The sequence below is a fragment of the Coturnix japonica genome, chromosome 11 (assembly GCF_054131305.1).
Source record: "Coturnix japonica strain WE chromosome 11, WE-NBRP24, whole genome shotgun sequence".
NCBI lineage: Eukaryota > Metazoa > Chordata > Aves > Galliformes > Phasianidae > Coturnix > Coturnix japonica.
Genome location: NC_140673.1, coordinates 13,877,941 through 13,897,527, shown reverse-complemented (window position 1 = coordinate 13,897,527; position 19,587 = coordinate 13,877,941). Strand labels below are relative to the sequence as shown.

The 19,587-nt window shown below is 38.4% G+C and overlaps 1 protein-coding gene across 5 annotated transcripts in view; it reads right to left on the bottom strand.

Moving 5' to 3' along the window:
- Positions 1–19,587, bottom strand: part of ABCA4 (ATP binding cassette subfamily A member 4) — a 63,452-nt gene that overhangs the window by 5,380 nt on the left and 38,485 nt on the right. For 3 of the 5 annotated variants that reach the window (XM_085511250.1, XM_015870010.2, XM_032446110.2), the window contains 24 exons: positions 18,925–19,056; positions 18,052–18,191; positions 17,345–17,482; positions 16,918–17,105; positions 16,087–16,177; positions 15,275–15,480; positions 15,020–15,068; positions 14,284–14,525; positions 13,793–13,917; positions 13,089–13,187; positions 11,907–12,096; positions 11,597–11,691; positions 10,621–10,653; positions 9,416–9,521; positions 9,238–9,312; positions 8,605–8,774; positions 7,513–7,690; positions 6,184–6,299; positions 5,214–5,361; positions 3,927–4,050; positions 3,079–3,208; positions 2,051–2,171; positions 1,141–1,203; positions 904–1,010 (listed from right to left, as the gene is read on the bottom strand). In XM_085511250.1, coding sequence (XP_085367376.1) covers positions 904–1,010; positions 1,141–1,203; positions 2,051–2,171; positions 3,079–3,208; positions 3,927–4,050; positions 5,214–5,361; positions 6,184–6,299; positions 7,513–7,690; positions 8,605–8,774; positions 9,238–9,312; positions 9,416–9,521; positions 10,621–10,653; positions 11,597–11,691; positions 11,907–12,096; positions 13,089–13,187; positions 13,793–13,917; positions 14,284–14,525; positions 15,020–15,068; positions 15,275–15,480; positions 16,087–16,177; positions 16,918–17,105; positions 17,345–17,482; positions 18,052–18,191; positions 18,925–19,056 — 3,066 coding nt within the window. The other 2 variants (XR_014932728.1, XM_085511251.1) reach the window with 2 other exon arrangements.

Sequence of the window (19,587 nt, the reverse complement as noted above, 5' to 3'; positions counted from 1 at the left end):
CTTCTAAGGGAAACTAATTCTCCCCAGTACAAGATCCTACTAAAACATATTTGTACAGTTTATCAAGGAATATCTTCTCTTCTAAGTCAGGTAAATCCTCTCTGACTTTCTGTTTAAGTATAAGCCAATGTAAAGAGAAGTTCTCAATAGATTTTATTTTTTTTTTTCAGATGTTGTGGGGTTTTTTTAGTTTTGAAAATCAGGAATTTTCATCTTGGAATGTAGTCACCATGAAGAGTCATGCAAGACACAAAGCTAACAGCACTTGTTGGTAGTAGCAGTAGGACAAGATAAGAGAACTACAGAATCACAGAATAGCTAAGGTTGGTGGGAACTTCTGGAGATCACTCTGTCTTCTCAGCCTGCTCAAGCAGGGTCAAATGCAGCAAGCTGCCCAGAACCACATCCTGACAACAAAAGAGCTGTGTTCAAATCACATCACAGTCAAACTCTAGTGACACCTTAGAAACTGAGACATACATCCTAGAACTAAACTGACATCAATAAATATCAAATCACGATGATGTAGCAATTACTTAGGGCAGTATGCCAGCATTGCGTAAAAAAAAAAAGCTGTTAAAAGCAGCAAAAAGCAGCCAGATAAAACTCCCACAGCTCAAATAAAATATCCTATTGAATAGGTTATCTTCTATATGAGAGCCCTTGCTGTTAGATTTGATTACCTTATCTCGTTTTTAGCCTTCTTACAACACACCCACAGATTTTACAGCACAGTGTTGAAGTTGTAAAGTGCTGATGTGGTCTCTTTCAATGCCATATAACAGGAAAGGAGCTGCTGAGTCATTCTGACTATGAGTTAACTCTGCTAAGTGGATTGTCACAGGACTTTTTTTTTTTTTCCTATATTATTGTGTTGCTTGTTTGCTTGTTTAAGGTATTTACCTACTGCCAGCCACAACAGCATCTCCAGATGTCACTTCAATGTCTCCAGTCAGCATGCTGAATGTTGTTGTTTTGCCAGCACCATTCACTCCCAAAAGACCAAAGCACTGAATCATTTTAAAAAAAAAAAATTTAAAAAAATTGCATTCTTTAGTATTTCCAGCCAATAAACCAGCAGGAGCACGCAATTTGAACTGATCCCTGGAATGATTCATGTAGTGATATTGATCAACTTACCTCTCCAGGACGGATGCCAACACAGAGTCTGTCCACTGCTGGCTTATGCCTACCTGGATAAATCTAAATTGACAAAAACAAGCAAAAATTCTATTTCAAGATTTTTGCAGCAAAAACAACTTTCTGAATTTTTTAGTTTAGTGCTTTAAGGATGAGGCAACCTTAGAGCCAGTACTAAAGTAATAGAGCAACTAAATAAATTTTTAAGAAGAAAGAGCAAGCATTAAGAAGGTCTGGAATTTATTTAAATAAATTTATAATAATCCCTAAAAATACAACTTCTCCTTTCATGAGCCTTTTTACTTCATAACTTTAGCACTAGGAGACAGATCTGATGCTTTGCTGGTACAAAGCATTTCTGACATCATACAGCACAACAAGATAGTTTGAAGAATGACACTTCAATTCTTCATTCATGAGATCCCAATGATGTGTGCTATCTTTGTACTTCTGTAGCTCAGGCTTACATGTATTCTGATATATATATAAAGTATATATATTATATACCTTCAGTATCTGGAAAGAAGATAAATTAGTGATTGCACTAGTCCTCAATATGAAAGCAACTAAATGGTTAACCTGAAATTGAAATTAACCTATGGAGAAACAGCACAGTGGAAGAAAAGTCTAACAGTAGAAATGCACATTCAATAGGTATGTCAGGATGGATGATGTGAGGTAAAATAACTTAAGCAAGAGAGTTCATTGTCCTTGCTGGACTTTCCTGAGGTTTGATCTCTATTAAAAGGAAACAAACAACATATCAAGCCCTGACTTCTAAAATGTTTTGTATTTTCCAGGGCACATGGTTAATTTTGAAAACAATACCACCCAAATCCACAGCTGAAATACATTCTGAAATAATTAACTTGCACTGGATTCACATCTTTCATTCTTCTCAGAATAGTACCTTGGTCAATTCTCGTAATTCTAAGATATTTGTTTTGTTCCCCCCACTCAGAATTCTTTTTCTTTCTTCTGCAACATCCTCATCTTCACCAATAATAGGTGACTCGGCAGTCTCAGTAAACCTGGAAAAGAATCAATTGTAGAAACAATGAGTTGATCTGAGTACAGCTACACAACAGCAGTGTGAAACAAGAGCTATTCAATTGCCAAAATTCTGTCTGGTGTGAGCTGTGAGACTGAAATTGCATATTGTAACTTTGGCTGGAGAATTCCTGCTGCTGGGATAATCCCTGGCCTTTGAAAGTTAAGGCCTTAATACTAAAAAGGGATGAAATTGCTTGTTCAAATTAGCATAGCATTGCCAGTCACTGATATGATGTAACCAGCCTCTAAGCCACAGCTTTTGCTATTTGACAGTTCTTCAGTGCTTACTAATAGATTTTATATATATCTTTTGGGTAGACTTCCTTGTAAGACAGTATTTTCAGCATTATAACAACTTGTACTCCTGTTAGCAATCCCCAGCAGCAGTGAATGATCAACTCACACTTAGCAGGCAGTTATATTTATTGAAACAGAAGCAGATTTGTAAAGCAGATAGGGGAAGCTTGAGCAGTACTCTGGCCATGACTGTTCTGTGCAATAGACTAGAATTCTAGTGTTGGTATGACTGACTAGCACTATATGAGTACTTAGGAACTACAAGCTTTCCAAATAACTGTATAGTCTCACCATTATAATCATGAAATTCAAACTGAAGTCTTACTTCAAGAAAATTCATTTATTTAATAAGCTGTATAAATACACTTTTATCTCTGTTAAAACAGTGCAGATAAATAAGCATAGATTAAACAAGAGAAATAGTAAATATCAACAAATTAAGATGAAATCAGATGAATTAACAGAATAAAGCTATAGAAGCTGTAAAAAATTTAGAGGAAAAGAAAGCAAAAGACAAAAGGAACATACAGAAAATAAAGGTGCTCACTCTGTTAATGAAGTAACATTAACACAAACTTTCAGACATACCATCTTGAGGGCAATAATCGGTGCTGCATAAGGAGATTCAGAGTGAAGAATGCAACTCCTTGAACAGCCATGGCAACCAGGTTCTTCCCAACAAAGTCCCACTGAAAAGGATTGGAAACATGCTCCTCACCTTTGGAGACGTGGAGCACCAGAAAACAATTAAATACCCCTGAAAAACTCTGCTCATCAGAACAAAAGGTGTGAACACAATAGAAGAAAATCTAATTTTTAATAACTATCAGTCAATGTCTGCCATTTTTCATTGCATCAACATATACAGATTCTTAAGAAACAACTGCTACATGGGGGTAAAAACGAACATAAGCTCTCTGAATATATATGAATACATATATATTACATAACAGGAAATCTGCATTGATTACATGAAACATATTTTCTGGGTGGGGAAAAAAATGATCACTATGCTCTTAATAAAAAGGTAGACTGGTATAAGTAAACAGCCACATCCATAAACAATGAATTTGAAGAACATCTACTTTAAATATTAATGAGGGCTACTTAAGTATTCAAATGAAATGAAATTATATATCCTAGATGTGATAATCTAGGGACTTCAGGACAGGTTACGAAAAGACACCAGAGTCTGGCATTGAACACATAGTTTAACTTTCAGTACAGACCACTAGTCAGGCCCTTACATTCTGGCAACACTATCAACTGTGATTCCTTCTGTGAGGCTGAAATTTCTTACTCATACACCTGATCATGTGGAAGAGGAGGATTTCAGAAACAACCACTAGTGCTTGAAAGTAACACTTCCAACCATCTCACTCAATCTCAGGCCATGTACCACTGAAATACTTTGTTGGTTATTTTATCTTACTTACCAAACCTGGCATACACTTCACTCACAGCTTGGTTTATGGCCAAGTCAATGAGGCCACGGCCCAGGCAAAAGTGTGGGAAGATAATCAGCACATTTTTCAAAGTTTTATTAAATTTCAGCAAAGCCTATAAGAAACAGAAGCAATACAGTTAGCAATTCAAACAAGACTTCTTTGAGAAAACATAATAAAATAAGTGAAAAGTTATTTTTTCATGTCAGAGAAATGGTTTGCTCCACATTCATCAGTGACAGAACAGAATATGATGTACCAGGCAAGGTGCTTGTGAAAAATTTCAGTGGGGAGAAAAATTAATCTTTGTAATGAAATATCCTCCTATGCTGCTGAGACAATGTGTAATTCTAGTGTTAGCTGTCACAAACAGGAACTATGAACAAGTACGGTACTTCCATATCATAATATCTTTATTTATGGCTGGTATATTTCCGTAATCAGGACACTTATAATCTTGAGAAGCACCAGTGTCTGGACATAACTACACAGTAGACTGGTACAATGTAGAAATACTCAAAACAGTAAAAGTACTTGTACCAATCTAACTGCATCATCACTGAACACAGAGAAGGGCAGTTATCCCTCTGTCTTTGAGTCACTGGCGACACGATATCCGCAGTGGAGATATGTTACTAGAGATAATACTCGCCTGCTGTCTCCCAGACTGACTGGCAGTAGACTGAACCCCATGCTGCCCAGGGACATGACAGAGAATGCAAGAATAGCAAGGATAGAATGTATTGTAAAATTGGACCTTGCTACCATGACTCCAATTGAATAAAGATGCTTTTTTTTTTCCTTCCAGATAAAAATGATGCTTGATCAGCACAGTGTATCTGGAAATGCATTGTAAAGAATGACAGGTAATAGGACAGCAGTCACCAATAGGAAGGACGTCAACCTCAGTGGTCAAAGTATCAGCAGCTGTAGAGGCAGTAGTGCATACAGGCTACTAGTGTTTTATAAACTGGTTTCTTTGCCTTTCTAAGAACTACTGTATTGTGTCTATTCTTGTTCTTGGCTAGCAGAGCTAAGTGCTACTTTGATGTCATTCCTCATGTATGTGGATGGTTGCTTGCCCAAAATAATGATTGCCCCAGTGTTCACTTCTCTGGGTTATTCTGCTCTCCTGTTCCTGACATAACTCAGCAAGTTCCCCATTCACTTATTTAATCTCAGAAGAATGACAAGGTTGAAAAAGACAGCTAGAGATGGTTATGTTTGGACACTTTGAACAGCTTTTTAAAACCATGTCACAACAAAAACAGTACTTACTGGGTTATTTTCAAATAGCTCCAGGATGAATGTAATGGCACTGCTGTTGATCCCCACAAAGAGATTAATGCAAGACAATGCAACGTATGCAGTGCTAGGGACACTGAAGAAAGAAGAAGCAGGGTACATCATGGGAATTACTGCCCACCTGCATGCAAAAGATAGAAATACTATGATATCTGCTTCTCAGTATTATGTCAGCTGATCTCATAAAAACAAAATGATGAGCTGCAGCTACTGCCTGTTGGGAGCAGCCAGGGGTGGGGAGGGCAGGAGGACCGGAGAGCTGCTACCTGTGGGGGACATGTGCTGGAGCAGTGCATAGCTGAAGGATGGGCACCATGGTACAGAGCCATGTTAGAGCAGTGCTTGGAGAGTAGAAGCCTGTGGGAAGCCCATATAGGATCAGTTTGGGAAGGACAGCATCCCATGGGAGGGACACTACATGAAGCAGGGGCAGAAAGAGGCTGAAGACAAAGCACTAGTGGCTGATTGCAACCCTATTCCCCATTCCACTGTGTCACTTAAGGGGAGGAGGAAGTAGAGGGTGCTCTCTTTTGCCTGTGACACTACCTGGTGAGTGATATTCCTGTCATTATCTCAGCCCACCAAGCTTTATTCAGCATATTTTCTCCTCCCATCCTTTTGAGGAAGGGAAGTAAAAGAGCACCATGTTGTTTAGCTACCTGCTGTAACTGGGTTAAGCCACCATAGATGAACAAGTTTCATTTCCCAAAAGGACAACATGAAATAGTATAAGTTCTGTGAAACTCCTTTTAAGGCACACGATCAGACAAAGAGCATATGTAACCTGAATCAGGAAAAGAATCCAGGTCTAGTCTGTATTGTAAAAACTCTATTTTATTTCTCAAAGCTGGATTTCACTAAGTACCAAGTTCAACAACATGAAATCATTGCCATGTGAAAGATAGGGCTCCACACACAAAAAAAAAGCACAATGAAGACTCACCCATACAGAAGCAGCAAGGCAACAAACACAGGGAGATTGGTCCGAGAAGTATATGCTTTCTTCTTGAATCCAATGAATATAACCACAACCAATCCAGCACTCACTGCGTAATTCACCTGCCACATCACAGGGTGAATGAAGATCAGTGTGTAAGACCTGAGGATGTTTACAAACGTTTCCAGATCCTATAAATTATTCTCAAAGGATTTTGTATTGAGGAAAACTGAAATTAGCAAGCTGGACTAGTTACTCAGGCTTGTGGCTCAACAGGCCTCCAGCAGCACTTTACATTTTTCTGAGACATCTTTAATCAGAAACATCAAAAACAAAACACATTGACTCTTAGCTTGTAACTTTGGAACTGATTGTTTCATGGTCCTGCTGGCAGGTTGCCCACAGAAAAAGTCAGTGAGTATGCAAGGAGATGTGATTTCTGGTGATATAAAAGCTGTACAGGAATGAAAAAGCTAGAAACTTGAGCCACATTCCTGGGATGAAGCTAAACTGAAAGATGCTTGGCCAATGCTCTGCTCAATTTCTCTGTTCAGCATTAACAGTGTAGGACTACTGCAATACATAGAGCTCCCCATGAATACTGAAAGGCAGCAATTCACAGAACTGCTAACTCCAGTTAATGACTTTGCACTTTGCTGTCAAGGGCCATGACCAAGCAGAATTCCTGGCTGATGGGATGTTGCTGTGACCTGCAGGATAAAGAAACTCAGAGATCTGCTTCTTTTCCCTCACTTAATATATTCATGTTTTGCTTTATCTTCTAATTAAAAAGCACTTTCTAAAACCCAAAAAGTTTGAGGCATTTCAATAATTTCTCTTTTCTCCTCCTCTCTTCTCTCATATGTTCATGCTTTTCTTATTGGATAAGCCCTTGGGCTCCATCTTTATTGAAAAACAATAACCATAATACAAGCTCTTTGCTGGGCCTCTAGTAAGCAAAGAATTTATTCCTTTAAGAGGCCTGGGGTAAGAGGATAGCTGAACCTTGCCTAAGCATGCCTTGTGCTTTCATTTGAAACAACACATTGAAAATGATTCAATGGCCTAAACAAATACATCCACATTATTTTAGATACCTTAGAGTATTTTGTCTGGCTTCCAGCTGCTGTTCCAGCAGCTGATGAATCTCCTGTTTAAATATCTTGAATATGTTGAAACACATAAGTTTCTTACGGGGGGTACGGTCTGTGACCATATTCTGGCAAAGGTGCTCTCCCCTGGTATGTAAAGTTGCATATATTTAATTCTGATTAATTTACTGATTATTTCCTAGTTAATGCTGTGGACTACAAAATGAGACCCACGATTACTCACTATGTCCCACATGAAGTTAGTTAGCCAGTAGATAGCAGGGCTAACACCACTAACAAACTGGAGGTGCTTGGCTTTTGTCACACGTTCTTGAATCAAGTATAAAACAAAACTAGCTGGAATAAAGGACATGGCAAAAATCACACAGATGGCAACAACAGCATCCACTGAGGTGGTCAACCTACAACAAAGCACAAGAAGGGACTGTGAGTAAAGGGATGGATGCAACATAACACTATATCAGCATTTGGGAAAGCTGGCGGGAATTTTAAGATCTAAAAGTAACAAGGTTATTGGATAATTAAAAGATTTTTCCAATTTCAAAATGTGCTGATGTGTCTTCCCATATTGCATACGACAGTAGCTAATTAATGTTGATGATAACACCATTTCTTGTTTTTGTTTTTTTTTTTTTTCTAATTGTCTTCATTCACTGGAAAAGTTTAGCTCCTACATATATCTGTTTAACAGCCTTTCCTGAGTGGTGTGTCTCAAAGTAGGCAATCAGGCACAATAACTGAAGTGTTACGTGAGCTAAAAGAAAAGGTACTTAAAGAGGTAAACCACAAAGTGAGACGAAAAAAAGTTAAGATCTTTTGTTTGTGCTAAGGCAAAAATTTGAACCTAACAGAACATGTTGAGAAGGAAGTTGTATCTTAGGGATGTCTTTTCAATCAACTATGGCTGTATGCTGACGTTGGCACCACGACAGAGGTTATTGACTATTGCCTACCTGTAGTTACTTAGAAACAATTTCTGACACCTTTTTCTTATGATCTCTACATGTTTTCTCTAGGAGATCTATCAGCTTTGAGACGTGAACGGAGACTTCTGAGTCTGACCTTTAATCTTTGGAATCAAAAGAAACATGCAATCATGTATAACCAATGGTCATAGCTCCTACATTGGGTGGGAACAAATATTTAGAGAAAAAAGAACAGATTGTATATCTAATTATTGGTTGGAGAGAAATTTTGAGTAAATTATTCCATGTTCTATCATCTGAACTATCTCTCCTCAGAGTGTGAGCGCACTGTAGGTGGTAAGCTGACAGGAGAGGGAGGGGTAAAAGTCAGTAGCAAAACACAGACTTACACAGTGACTTCAGAGAGCTGTTCCTTGGTGAGGTTCAGAGGATGGTTTACAACAGTGATCCCATATTCCTCAGGGGCTTGGCCAGTCCGCAGATTAGCTCTAAGGACTGCATTATTTGCTACATTAAGGAAACTAACCATAGCGTGCCATCCTTTATTGTTAAACCACACCTAAAAGAGTCAGAGAGCATATATTCATTTAAGAAGCTTTCACTAATAACCCTGAGATGCAGGAGAACAGTTGGCTGCCTTTTCTTTTCTTTGGTGGCTGCTGTCAGCAGGGAAGACTCTAGCACCAGGACTTGGTAGTGCCTAGGCTCAGTCCAGCAGGAGGAGCTCATATACTGTGCTTTTAGGAGGGTGACTGTCAAGCGATTGTCAAGTGATTTTGATGAAATTTTAAAGTTCAGCAGAATGTGTCCTACTCAGAAGTATTTAGAGTAGCAAGAAGTACTAAGAACATGGGTTAAGAAAAATCTTATTAGAAATAACTGCAAATGCATTAACACTATTATTACTTATGATAAATACAAGAATTCAGCTCTTCACTCATCTGAGAATTCCACCATCAGTACTCTTATTATTTGAAGTCTATCTCAAGGAAGAAAGTTTGTAGACTATTTCCAGCAAATACCTTAATATTATCTTCAGTTTCCATGTATTTAAGGAAATTAGAAAATTCTTTAGCAGCAGCCAGTGAATTTCGTCCCTAAAATAAAAAAGGTTAAAGACCAGTTATCTGGAGGAATTCCAGTGCTGAAGGTTTTCAGCTTTTTAACAATTCTTGGGTAAAGAGACCAAACAAATCTTACTCCTGTGACATTCATCATTCGGCCCAGATTACTTAAAAAATTGACAACTTCATCTCCAGAAACATGAAGGACGGGAAGCTTTCCTCCTATAGAAATTCCTCCATACCTAATGAGGAGAAACAGCAACATCAGTCACTTGTATCACTGACCCAAAACTCCATAGATTGATGCAAATACTGAAAAGTCATTTAGTATGAGTTTGATTTACACACGATACAATTTATGTATAACAATCTCCAACCTTTTTTCTAGCAACTTGTAGGAGGTATTGTATCTTTATAATACTTTCAAATAGTAATTAAATCCATCTATGAGGGATCCATGTTGAGATCCTGAAAAAATTATTATTCAGATAGAATACTTTGGAAAAAAGGTCCTGTTTATAGCTCACAATCTCTGTATTAAGATTATTAACAGACAATATAACTACTTGGATGACATGAAGGACGGAGGTCAGAACATCTCTCCTGAGAAGAACAGGTATTAAACAATACTGGCGTTAACCGATAATTTGTAATAATAAATACTATTGAATGATATTGATCAGAATTTAATTCCATAGAAAGTAACGTTTGCACATGAGCAAGGAGATAATCCCTGAAGGATTATCTCTGCAGCTGCTTCTACCCTTGAAATGAATTCCTACTGCTGATGAAAAACCCATGTTCTTCAAACTAATCAGTCATTTTTTCTAAGTATCTCCAAGTGTAGACATCATATTGGGGCTAAATGCCTCCAATGAAAGCACAGAACACTAGTGGAATTTGTTTTATAACTATTGCACATGTTCTGAGTGGGAATAAGGGGCTGCATTTGCTAATCCTCTGTATTTGGCAGACTGCTGCCCAGCTTTGTCATCCGAGGTCTTTTTTTTTTTTTTTCTGCTGCACTTTGAAAGAGTCTCATCAGAGCACTCACACAATGAAGTGCTGTATTGTATTGTAATTTTCATCATTCAAATTCCACTAATCACACATTGTAGATAATAAAATTGTGACAACTCCTTTGTTTGCCTCTGGCCTTCACACTCGTGGGGTAGTCCGAACAAATACAACCTACAATCTGTTTCACACTGCAATCTTCTCTTTGTTCTACGCTATCTGTCACGATTCCCCTTGTCCATTCAGAGAAACATTGTGATTTCTGTTAAACAGAAATTCTTTGGTTCTTTATTTACCACTGCAGTCTGTGAATTGGCTTCTTACCTTTGCTCATTGACCCAGTATTTGCTCTTCAAGCTGAAACAGACAAAGAGAGTCCCATCTATAATGCACTGAACCAAAATCACTGATATATTGTCAGACTTAGATGGAAATTAACGGTGATTTCCTATGCTTTGCAGATCTTTAGTTTTCTGATACATTGGGGTTTTTTGTGTTTTTGTTTGTTTGTTTGTTTTCTTTTTAAATCTGTAGATTACATTGAGTCATTGGCTGTTAAGATTTTAGTTACTCCCTAAGGTGGGCTTACTACTTTTAATTTTTTCTTTATTTTCTGACGTGGTTCATTTTCCAGCTCAAACAGAGACAAGTAGGAGTTCTAAATTCACACATCTAAATCTTTAATACACTGATTTTAAAAGTTGCTTCTACATCAATTCTGACATGTCCTAAAAGGAATCAGTCAAATGCAGTTGGCACATAGCAGATGTGATGGAAACATCAAGAACCTTTCTAGAAATTAAAAAGATAGCAAGGCCTGAATCAGCATTAATAAGCCACAGACAACTGCACAGCCAGCTGCAATGCAAGACACTCAGACAAGCACAGGAACTAACAGTAGGACAGATGCATCTATGTGATATTACCTTTCTCCCCTTAGCACATCAGAGAAGCAAATTATAATTAATTCAGGCAGGTGGTCAAAATGGTGTGGCTACAGTTCTTCAGGGACACAAATCAGAAACTCAGCAATTCACCATTTTGTTCATCACTGACACGGTTACTGCTAACACGGTATGCCATTGACATTGAAACTTAGCTCTACCTATAAAGGAGTAACTGGCTGTGTGAACTGTTAAAATAAAAACAGTTTAATTCCCCTAGAATAGACATCTCCTATTCTTAAGTCAGGAATATGGGCATAATGCTCAAGTCTACACAGTGCTGCAACAAATCAGGTGCTACGTTCACAGACAGGTATAAAATGTCACATATGAAAAACAGAGCAGTTCATGCCTACCTCCCTTTTATCAAAATGGGATATGTTTTCACAAGAAAATCTGAGATATTTCTGTGAGTCAGATCCTGAAGTATTTCTGTGCTGTGCTGCACTCTCTAGAAAAAAAAAAAAGAGAAAACTCATTCAGCCATATGAAGCTTTGAAGTCTCTAAACCTGTTGTTTGTCAGTAAAACCATAAAAGTAGCTTTATATCAGGGGAAGCATTCAGTTTCATAGTATCACTGAAACCAGAGCAGGTCACTCATTTTCTAGCCCAAAAGTCTATGCAGAGATCAGGAAATCACAGAAATTTTCAATACTTGACACTACCTGTGGTGGTGGGAGGCCTCCAGCTCCTGGAGGGCATTCTGGCAGCATAATGAGTTTCTTGTCAGTGCTGCACTTGCAGGAAGGTGAAGGATTCTCAGAGCTCCACTTCTGATTCAGCAGGAGGCTGCTGAGATTAGGATGAACAGCAGGTATATTCCAGGCAGTAGGCATATTATTACATGGGTAGTTCCTGTGTACAGGAAGAGTCTTTCAGTTGTGCAGAGATAAATTTTAAGAGATCAAGAATCTACAAAAATCACAGTGTTTTCACTAGACACCTTCAGATGTTGTTTAGTGACTTACTAATAACAACATCACTTTCTAGTCCTTGATAAACATAGGTACAATCTCCCTCCAAACTGCCAAATTTAATGACTTTAGATAGGAAACTGAAGAAACACAGGAGCTGTTTGATGAATTTGTACAAAGAAAAACCACAGTGAGGAGACGCCTTTGCATGGAGACTATCTTTTTCCTTGCTACTTAGTCATGCAGTACCTTTTCTACCTCCCCCCTCTCCCCAGTCTCCCCCCCCTTTTTTTTCTTCTTCTTCCTGGTTTGTTCTGTACAAAAAGAGGAGAAAATAGCCAGAAAAATCAAGCTGTTGGATACTAGGGTTGAGAGAAAGGCAGGAGAAAATGAATGGCAAAGCACAGTGTCACTGTGATACTCCAAGGCAGGCCATGTAGGCCTTAATTTAATGATAATTTTATGTTAAATAAAGAGCTCTACTGATGCAATTCTCAATTCAGAGTGAAAATAAGTTTGAATCACAAAGACTGCCCTATTGGTACTTCACTATCCAAGCAGCTGATGAAGCAGTTTCTTCCAAACATCACTGGGAACAAGAAGAATCTGAAGGGACTTAGATGTGTAAAATACCAAGGAAGCTGTGAAGATCTGGGCTTGATTCCAGTATCTTACTCACACATTTCAAAGTGGCTTAATTCCTAATACAAGGTTACAAGAGCTTCCAGTTACTCACATCTAGCACTGTGAGTGGCTTTTAATTCAGAGGAAATATTTTCTTGTTGTTTATTATTAGATATTCTTACCTAGAAAAAATCTGAAGCATTGGCTCTAGGAAAACATCAAGCCAACTAATTTCTTTTTCCACTGCTCCAGTACTGTTGGTAATATCCTACTAGGATCTATTTCAATAGATACTAGCAGGCAACTTACAGAAGAGGCTGATTCTTCAAGCAGCGATTTCCAAATCCAGGTTTATTTAAGAAAGCATTAGTGAGGGAGACCATCTGCTCACTGCCGGGACGCTCATTGCTAAGGGAATAAGATGAGACTTTCTCCATTGAAAAAATTCACATTATTGAATAAGAATATACATAAGCAACTGGTGATAATATTTCAGAATCAACTAGCCAAAAAATGGAGCATGGGCTGAAACAGCTAAGCATCAACATTACAAAACCTAAGATTCTCTGCTTTCATCTTGTTTTCAAAACTGTATTCACATACATACTAATTATAAATAACTACCACAGGTCAAAAGGCAGTTTTGAATCTTGTTCCTTGTAATGTAAGATAATGAATAAAGGAGTAGTTCAGTAGCATATCAGAAACAGTCAGATTTCTTACTGTACTGGATCTCCTGTTAGGATACCTAACTTCTTCAGTGCTGAGGTCATGAACTCAGGTAGGAAAAGGAGAGCACCAAATACAGTTTTACAATTGAGGAATGCTGGTTAGATATACTAGCAACTGTGCTCCCCACTTGCTCCAGTTTCATACTATTTGAAATTTGCTGCGGAATTACTCCTTTCTTATACTACATAGAATGAGGATAACCTGGCAAGGCAGAGCCTCATGATCCTAAATGCTAGTGAGTGTATATGACAGACATACATTTATTCACTGATTCTTCATACCTGAAGAAAGTAAACTGTTGTCCATAGATCCAAGGGTCTAAAGTTAAGGCAGGATATTCTCCAAATGGAGGAATAATAACTGTAAGCACTAAAGACAGCAACACAAAACTGGCAGGCAGAACAATCTGCAGGGGACAGGAAAAGATCACACTCAGACATGTGCTGCAGAGTGACACACTATACAACTCATACATAAATGAAGACAGGACAGCAGAATTTGGTTTATCCGCCATCCACCAGCTATTTCATTTCCAATGATTTCAGTTAAGACTCTGGTTGTCAAAGAACTGTACTGTACTAAAAAGAAAACACTGGTTGGTAGTGATTAAATCACGTACTTGGTAAGGACTACTGATTACAGGCAGAAAGAAAAACAGTGACAGGTAGAACAGCTGGAACCATAAATTAGAAATTCCCACCTCTGTGCTGGGAAAGACAGGATTGAGAAAACTGTGGGAAAATAATCAAGGACACCAACAATGAGACAATACCTGAGTTAGGAAGTCCTTGTAGCTGCGGGAGGCATGGTGGAACCGTTTGATGATCAGTGCTTTGAACTGCTGATGTACAAGCTGAAAACCTTTATACTGCAGGGACCCTTTGCCTTCATTTTGATCCCCTGCTGTGCCTACTGGCATTCGAGAAGTGTTATTGATTTCCACTGGGGTCTGTTCAGCTGCTTTGTTCTCAGTAGAAATTTTGCCAGGAGTAGAATCATTTTCTTGAATGTCTCCTACGTTAAGAAATACACTTAATAATAGGAGCTATCCAGATGAAAAGTTACAGAGAAGATAATTACTTCCATATATGCAGACAACACAAACATTTTGCTGAGCTCCAGATTTTAGGAAATGTATGTATCACATCACCAGACTGCTTTAATTACAGTTGTTACAGTGTGGTTGTACCCAGTACCATCACACTCTTACTTGGCTGGATTAACTAGTTAATTCTGTATGTATTTTATGGACTAATGGTCAGCAAAATACTTCTTATAAAAACAACTGACATCTTGGGTCTAGATGTCACATTTTTACGTGCACAGCTAAGGACCTCATCCAATCCAAGTAAATGTATTTCTGCTAACTTCAGCTGGTTTCTCATATGTCCAGCCCTAAAAACAAGAGTTCGCTCACCAGATGTATTTTGGTGAGAATTTCTTAAAATTTGGTATTCAGAATACAGACCAACCGTAAGAAAATTAAATACTGATACACAGATTTATACCTGATTTTTGCACTTCAGTGTCAGCTTCTGCTGTGACCTTCAGGAAAACCTGCCACAGACAAACACGTCTGGTTAGGAACAGAACATAAACCTGATCTTGGAAACACAATAAACCATCTTATAATGTGTGATTAATAAATAAGCTGATACCTTTTCAGTATTGCTTATTAAGGTTATTTGTTAAAGAACAGGAACGGTGTCAGAAAATGCTTTGGGGACTTATGGTAAAGATCAGCAAATGGTTTAATCTATTACCTCTTCAAGCGGTGTGTCTGAAACTCCAAAACTGCTAAGTCCCAGGTCATCCAATGTTTCCTCCAGTTCTCTGAAGAGACTGGCATAAGATCGCTGTTTAAAGTGTTTATTGGGTAAAAGGTAAACAAGTTCTTGACCGATATTTTCAATTAATTTTGCTTCTGGGACATGATGATGAATTACTTCTTCTAGTTCATTCAAATCTCCTGTGAAAAGTCAAAACAGTGTTCCAAGAATGAATGTATAATCACACGAAGCATGATTTCAGAAGCTGTTACTTGTACCATACAAAAAGAAACTGTTCTATGATGTAACTTAAAGATATCTCAAGTTAATTCTGTACTAGATTGACAGGGCCATGTTGCTAATTATGGTTTAAGAACTATGTAGCAGGAAACTACTTCAGGTCTGTAGCAAGACACAAGACCTTCAGGAATACCTACTTAATTTCTTTGACATGCAAAGATGAAAATGGCTTTTTCTGAGAAGAGCCACTTTTCTTTGCTCTAGACATGCTTCAGTTTTCATTGTCAAATTACATACATTGGCGCAGAGTTGTTGTAAATTTAGTCTATACTTCCAAAGCACACAAGCTTTCAGTTCAGCAGCTGTGTCTGAGACTATATATGTATCTCTCTCAAAAAGGAACAATGGTATGTAAAAGCATGAAGCAACTTTACTGACTGTTACTATACAAATGTTAGACAAGTGCTGGAAAAGTGGACCTCGGCAGCAATGATCTGTAGGGTGAGACTGCAGCACAATGGGAGACAATGCCATGTGCCAGAATGCTAAACCATCCCACTTCTTACCACCTAGTTCCTGCTCTTGAGTTCCTTCTTCCTCATTGTGTGCGCAGCTGGAACAGGAGCAGGAGCACTGAGATCCACAGCTACAAAGTGACTGGCACAGACAAGCAACAGAAGGAAAGATGAAAGTTCTTCAGATACATGCAAATAAGATGTAAGGGTTGACCAGTTTGAGTCAGTGAAAAGTATGTAAACTGGAACACATCACAGTGAAAGTCATTTGAGGACTGGATTAAGAGACACAGACAACATAAATCCTCTTGCACAAGTTGTGTCTGTCAGTTCTAAATTACATGCAAATGCCTGAGGAAATGCAAAGAGCAGTGGCTGTAAGTATACACATCCTGCTGGTATGAAGTCTGAAAGACCTAGCAACAACAGAAATAATCCAGATCCATACTTCTCAAGCTGTAGAAAGCTGATTAGCTATTAATTAAATTTCTACTTGCCTGTTATTTGAGCTAGTTCCAACAGAACACCATGTTTACAACCAGTGTACTTCAGGCAGAAAGACCACAACATGCACAAAGGCAACTTGACGGGTAAATGCTTTAACATGCATAACTGAAGAAAGTGAACTATAGACAACTGAATGCTTCATGTCCACTTAACAGGCCCTGTTGAATTTACATTTATAAAAACAGATAATATCATTATAGATATTCTCATACAGCTATATAATTTCATGAGGTGTTACCAAACTTTGTCATCACTTTCTTTATTCTGAAGTTAGTTTTACAGTCTCAAGCAGCACTTGATTGCTTTCTACCTTGGTGCAGTGCATGAACATGAACTTTTCAGATTATACATGCAGGGGCAAAAGTGCATACTTACTACATTCCTTCCAGTTCTGGTGTTCTTCACCTTGCGAACCAGGGTGAGGTAAAAGCCAGATCCAAAGCAGTTCTTTAGGAATACAGGAGAGCCTGAGCAGAAGAGTTTCCCTTGGGATATGATGGCTATCCTGTCTCCAAGGATGTCTGCCTCATCCATGTGATGGGTTGAGAGGATGATGGTTCTGCCTTGAAGGAACAAAGACTCTCAGGAACTCAAAATGGTGCATAATTTTTCGTAATTAATACAGTGTTTTTTCTTTACCACAGCCTGTACTCAAGGTTTGTCACGCCCACAGTAGTCTGCTCAAAATCCCTATTTGCATGTATGCCCTGCACAAATAGTTGTTTACAAAAACAGGCACTGTATCTGTACAGTGTCTGTGACAGGCTTTAAAAAACTCAGTTCACTCATTCAGGCCTCTTACCTGAGCGGTACTTCAGCAGAAGATCCCAGATAGATCGCCTAGAATATGGGTCAACTCCAGAAGTGGGCTCATCCAAGACCACCACTTTCGCTTCACCAACAAAAGCAATGGCAACAGAGAGTTTCCTTTGCATTCCACCTACAAGACAACAGAGAACTTTTACTTTTAGCATTAAAGAAGTATTCTGCATTACTTGCATTGACCCAAACAGGGGATCAGGGGACCAATTTCTTGTGTTCAATAAACGTTTAGATGTGATATTAAGAGGCCGGGTTTAGTGGGAAAATACTGGTTGTAGGTGAATGGCTGAAATAGATGATCTTGGAGGTCTTTCCAACCTTGGTGATTCTATGGTAGTACATTATTTAATCTGCCTTGAAATGATAGACGTATTTCGCTGTTTGTATTATGTATTTGTTTTTTGTTTGTTTTTCTTACACTGATGGATATATTTTTGACATACTTATTTAAATAGAACAATTTTAAGTATGTTTGAATTTGTCATATATATAGAAGCAGAAACTTTAAGGAAAAGTAGTGTCAACTTTATTATTTGCAAGCTGCATTAAGCAATTTCTTTGAGAGTGAGGACTGCCCTAGTGCACAGTGATGTGGCAAAATACAGCCTTCAACATGGAACTGGAACTCAGTATTGAGTTCTTCACTCAAAGGCAAGAAAAAGAAACTTCAAAAAATCTGGTGGGCACCTGACAAATTCTGAGCTTCTTCATTCCTTTTATGAGTGAGACCCATGTCTTCTAGCAGCATTTCCAGTTCTTGCTCAGCTTCATCCCTGGATCTCCCCTTCAGTTGGGAGTAAAACAAGATGTGCTCTTCTACAGTTAGGCTGTGAAATCAGACAGAAAGGCACCAAGACAATTTAAACCAATCAGCAGATTTTTTTTCCAAAAAACAAAAAAAACTAACACCAAAACTATAGCTTTATTTTGCTGAAAAAGGAGAGGCTGCTTTACCCCAAATCTGAATCACAGATACAGATTAGAGAATCAACACGCTTCATTTAGATGTCATAGGAGCTTCCTCTGCCTTTTCAAAGTAGAAACTGCTACCAGAGGAACAGGCAAAGTAGGAATCAAACTACCCATAGGCCATAATGAAATAGAATCTAATATGTGAAACGACACTGAGGAAGAAAGGCTGCTGCTGAGATGACCACAAACTGATGGCAGTGAGGCTGCAAATCAACAGGTAGCCAGCTGTTGGGTGGTAGTGCAAAATGGGCATAAAAATATCCTGCTGCTGCACTGTTGGTCCAGATTTTCCTCTTTTAGGAAAAAAAAGCATCCTACAGTACAGTGCATGAGTCTCCAGGCTGAACTCCTTCCAGTTCACACTACAGCATAAAATAACAGTAGCAAGAACAGTCATTTTCTCTGCAGCCTTCTTTGTTCCCAGCTAAATGATGCAATAGGATTCTACTGAGGACCAACAACAGCTATCCTACAGGTGGGTTGAGAGTTAGTACACCTATGCCAGCACAGCAAGAGAAACCACACAGGCTTTGGTGATAAGCCACTTGGACACCTTTACTCAGAAAGCTAGAATGGAATGATACATACTGATTAAACAGGATGTTGTACTGAGGGCACATTCCTAGTCTTTGTCGAATGGAATCCATGTGAGTTTGAATATCCAGGCCACCAATCAGCACAGTTCCAGAGGTAGGTGGGAAGAGGCCTGTCAGTATCGACCTGGGGAAAAATAAAATAAAAAAACAAAGGAGGAAATGCCCACTCACCCTTCTCTCTGTTCCAGATTAGAAAGACATCTTGCATGATTCCACTAGATGGAGTGTGATGACTTCTTATTATGGGCTTTGAAGAAAACTCCAATGGAAAAAGCAAACATATACATACTCTTGCCGTACTATAATGAGAATGTTGTGGATCTGCTACTGTGTTAAACTTCTGATAAACCAGACTGTGTGGTTCTGTTTCAGAGTAATTTACTAAGCATGTTACACCACTCCTGTGTACAAATGGGTCTAAGATGAAGCCCGGTAGGAGCAGTTATTTTTTAAGGTCTCTAGCCATGCTGACTGGCACATACCCTACACCCTTATTTTCTGTGAGATGGATTGGGGCAGAAGATTAGGTTGCAAATGGATGGTATAATAGATTTTTCTGTTCCCAAAATTTCAAAGCAAAAGACATTTTTGTTTTAATCAAGAGAAAAAAAAGTATTTACAAAACATTTATAAAATTTTGAAGGCAATTTTCAGT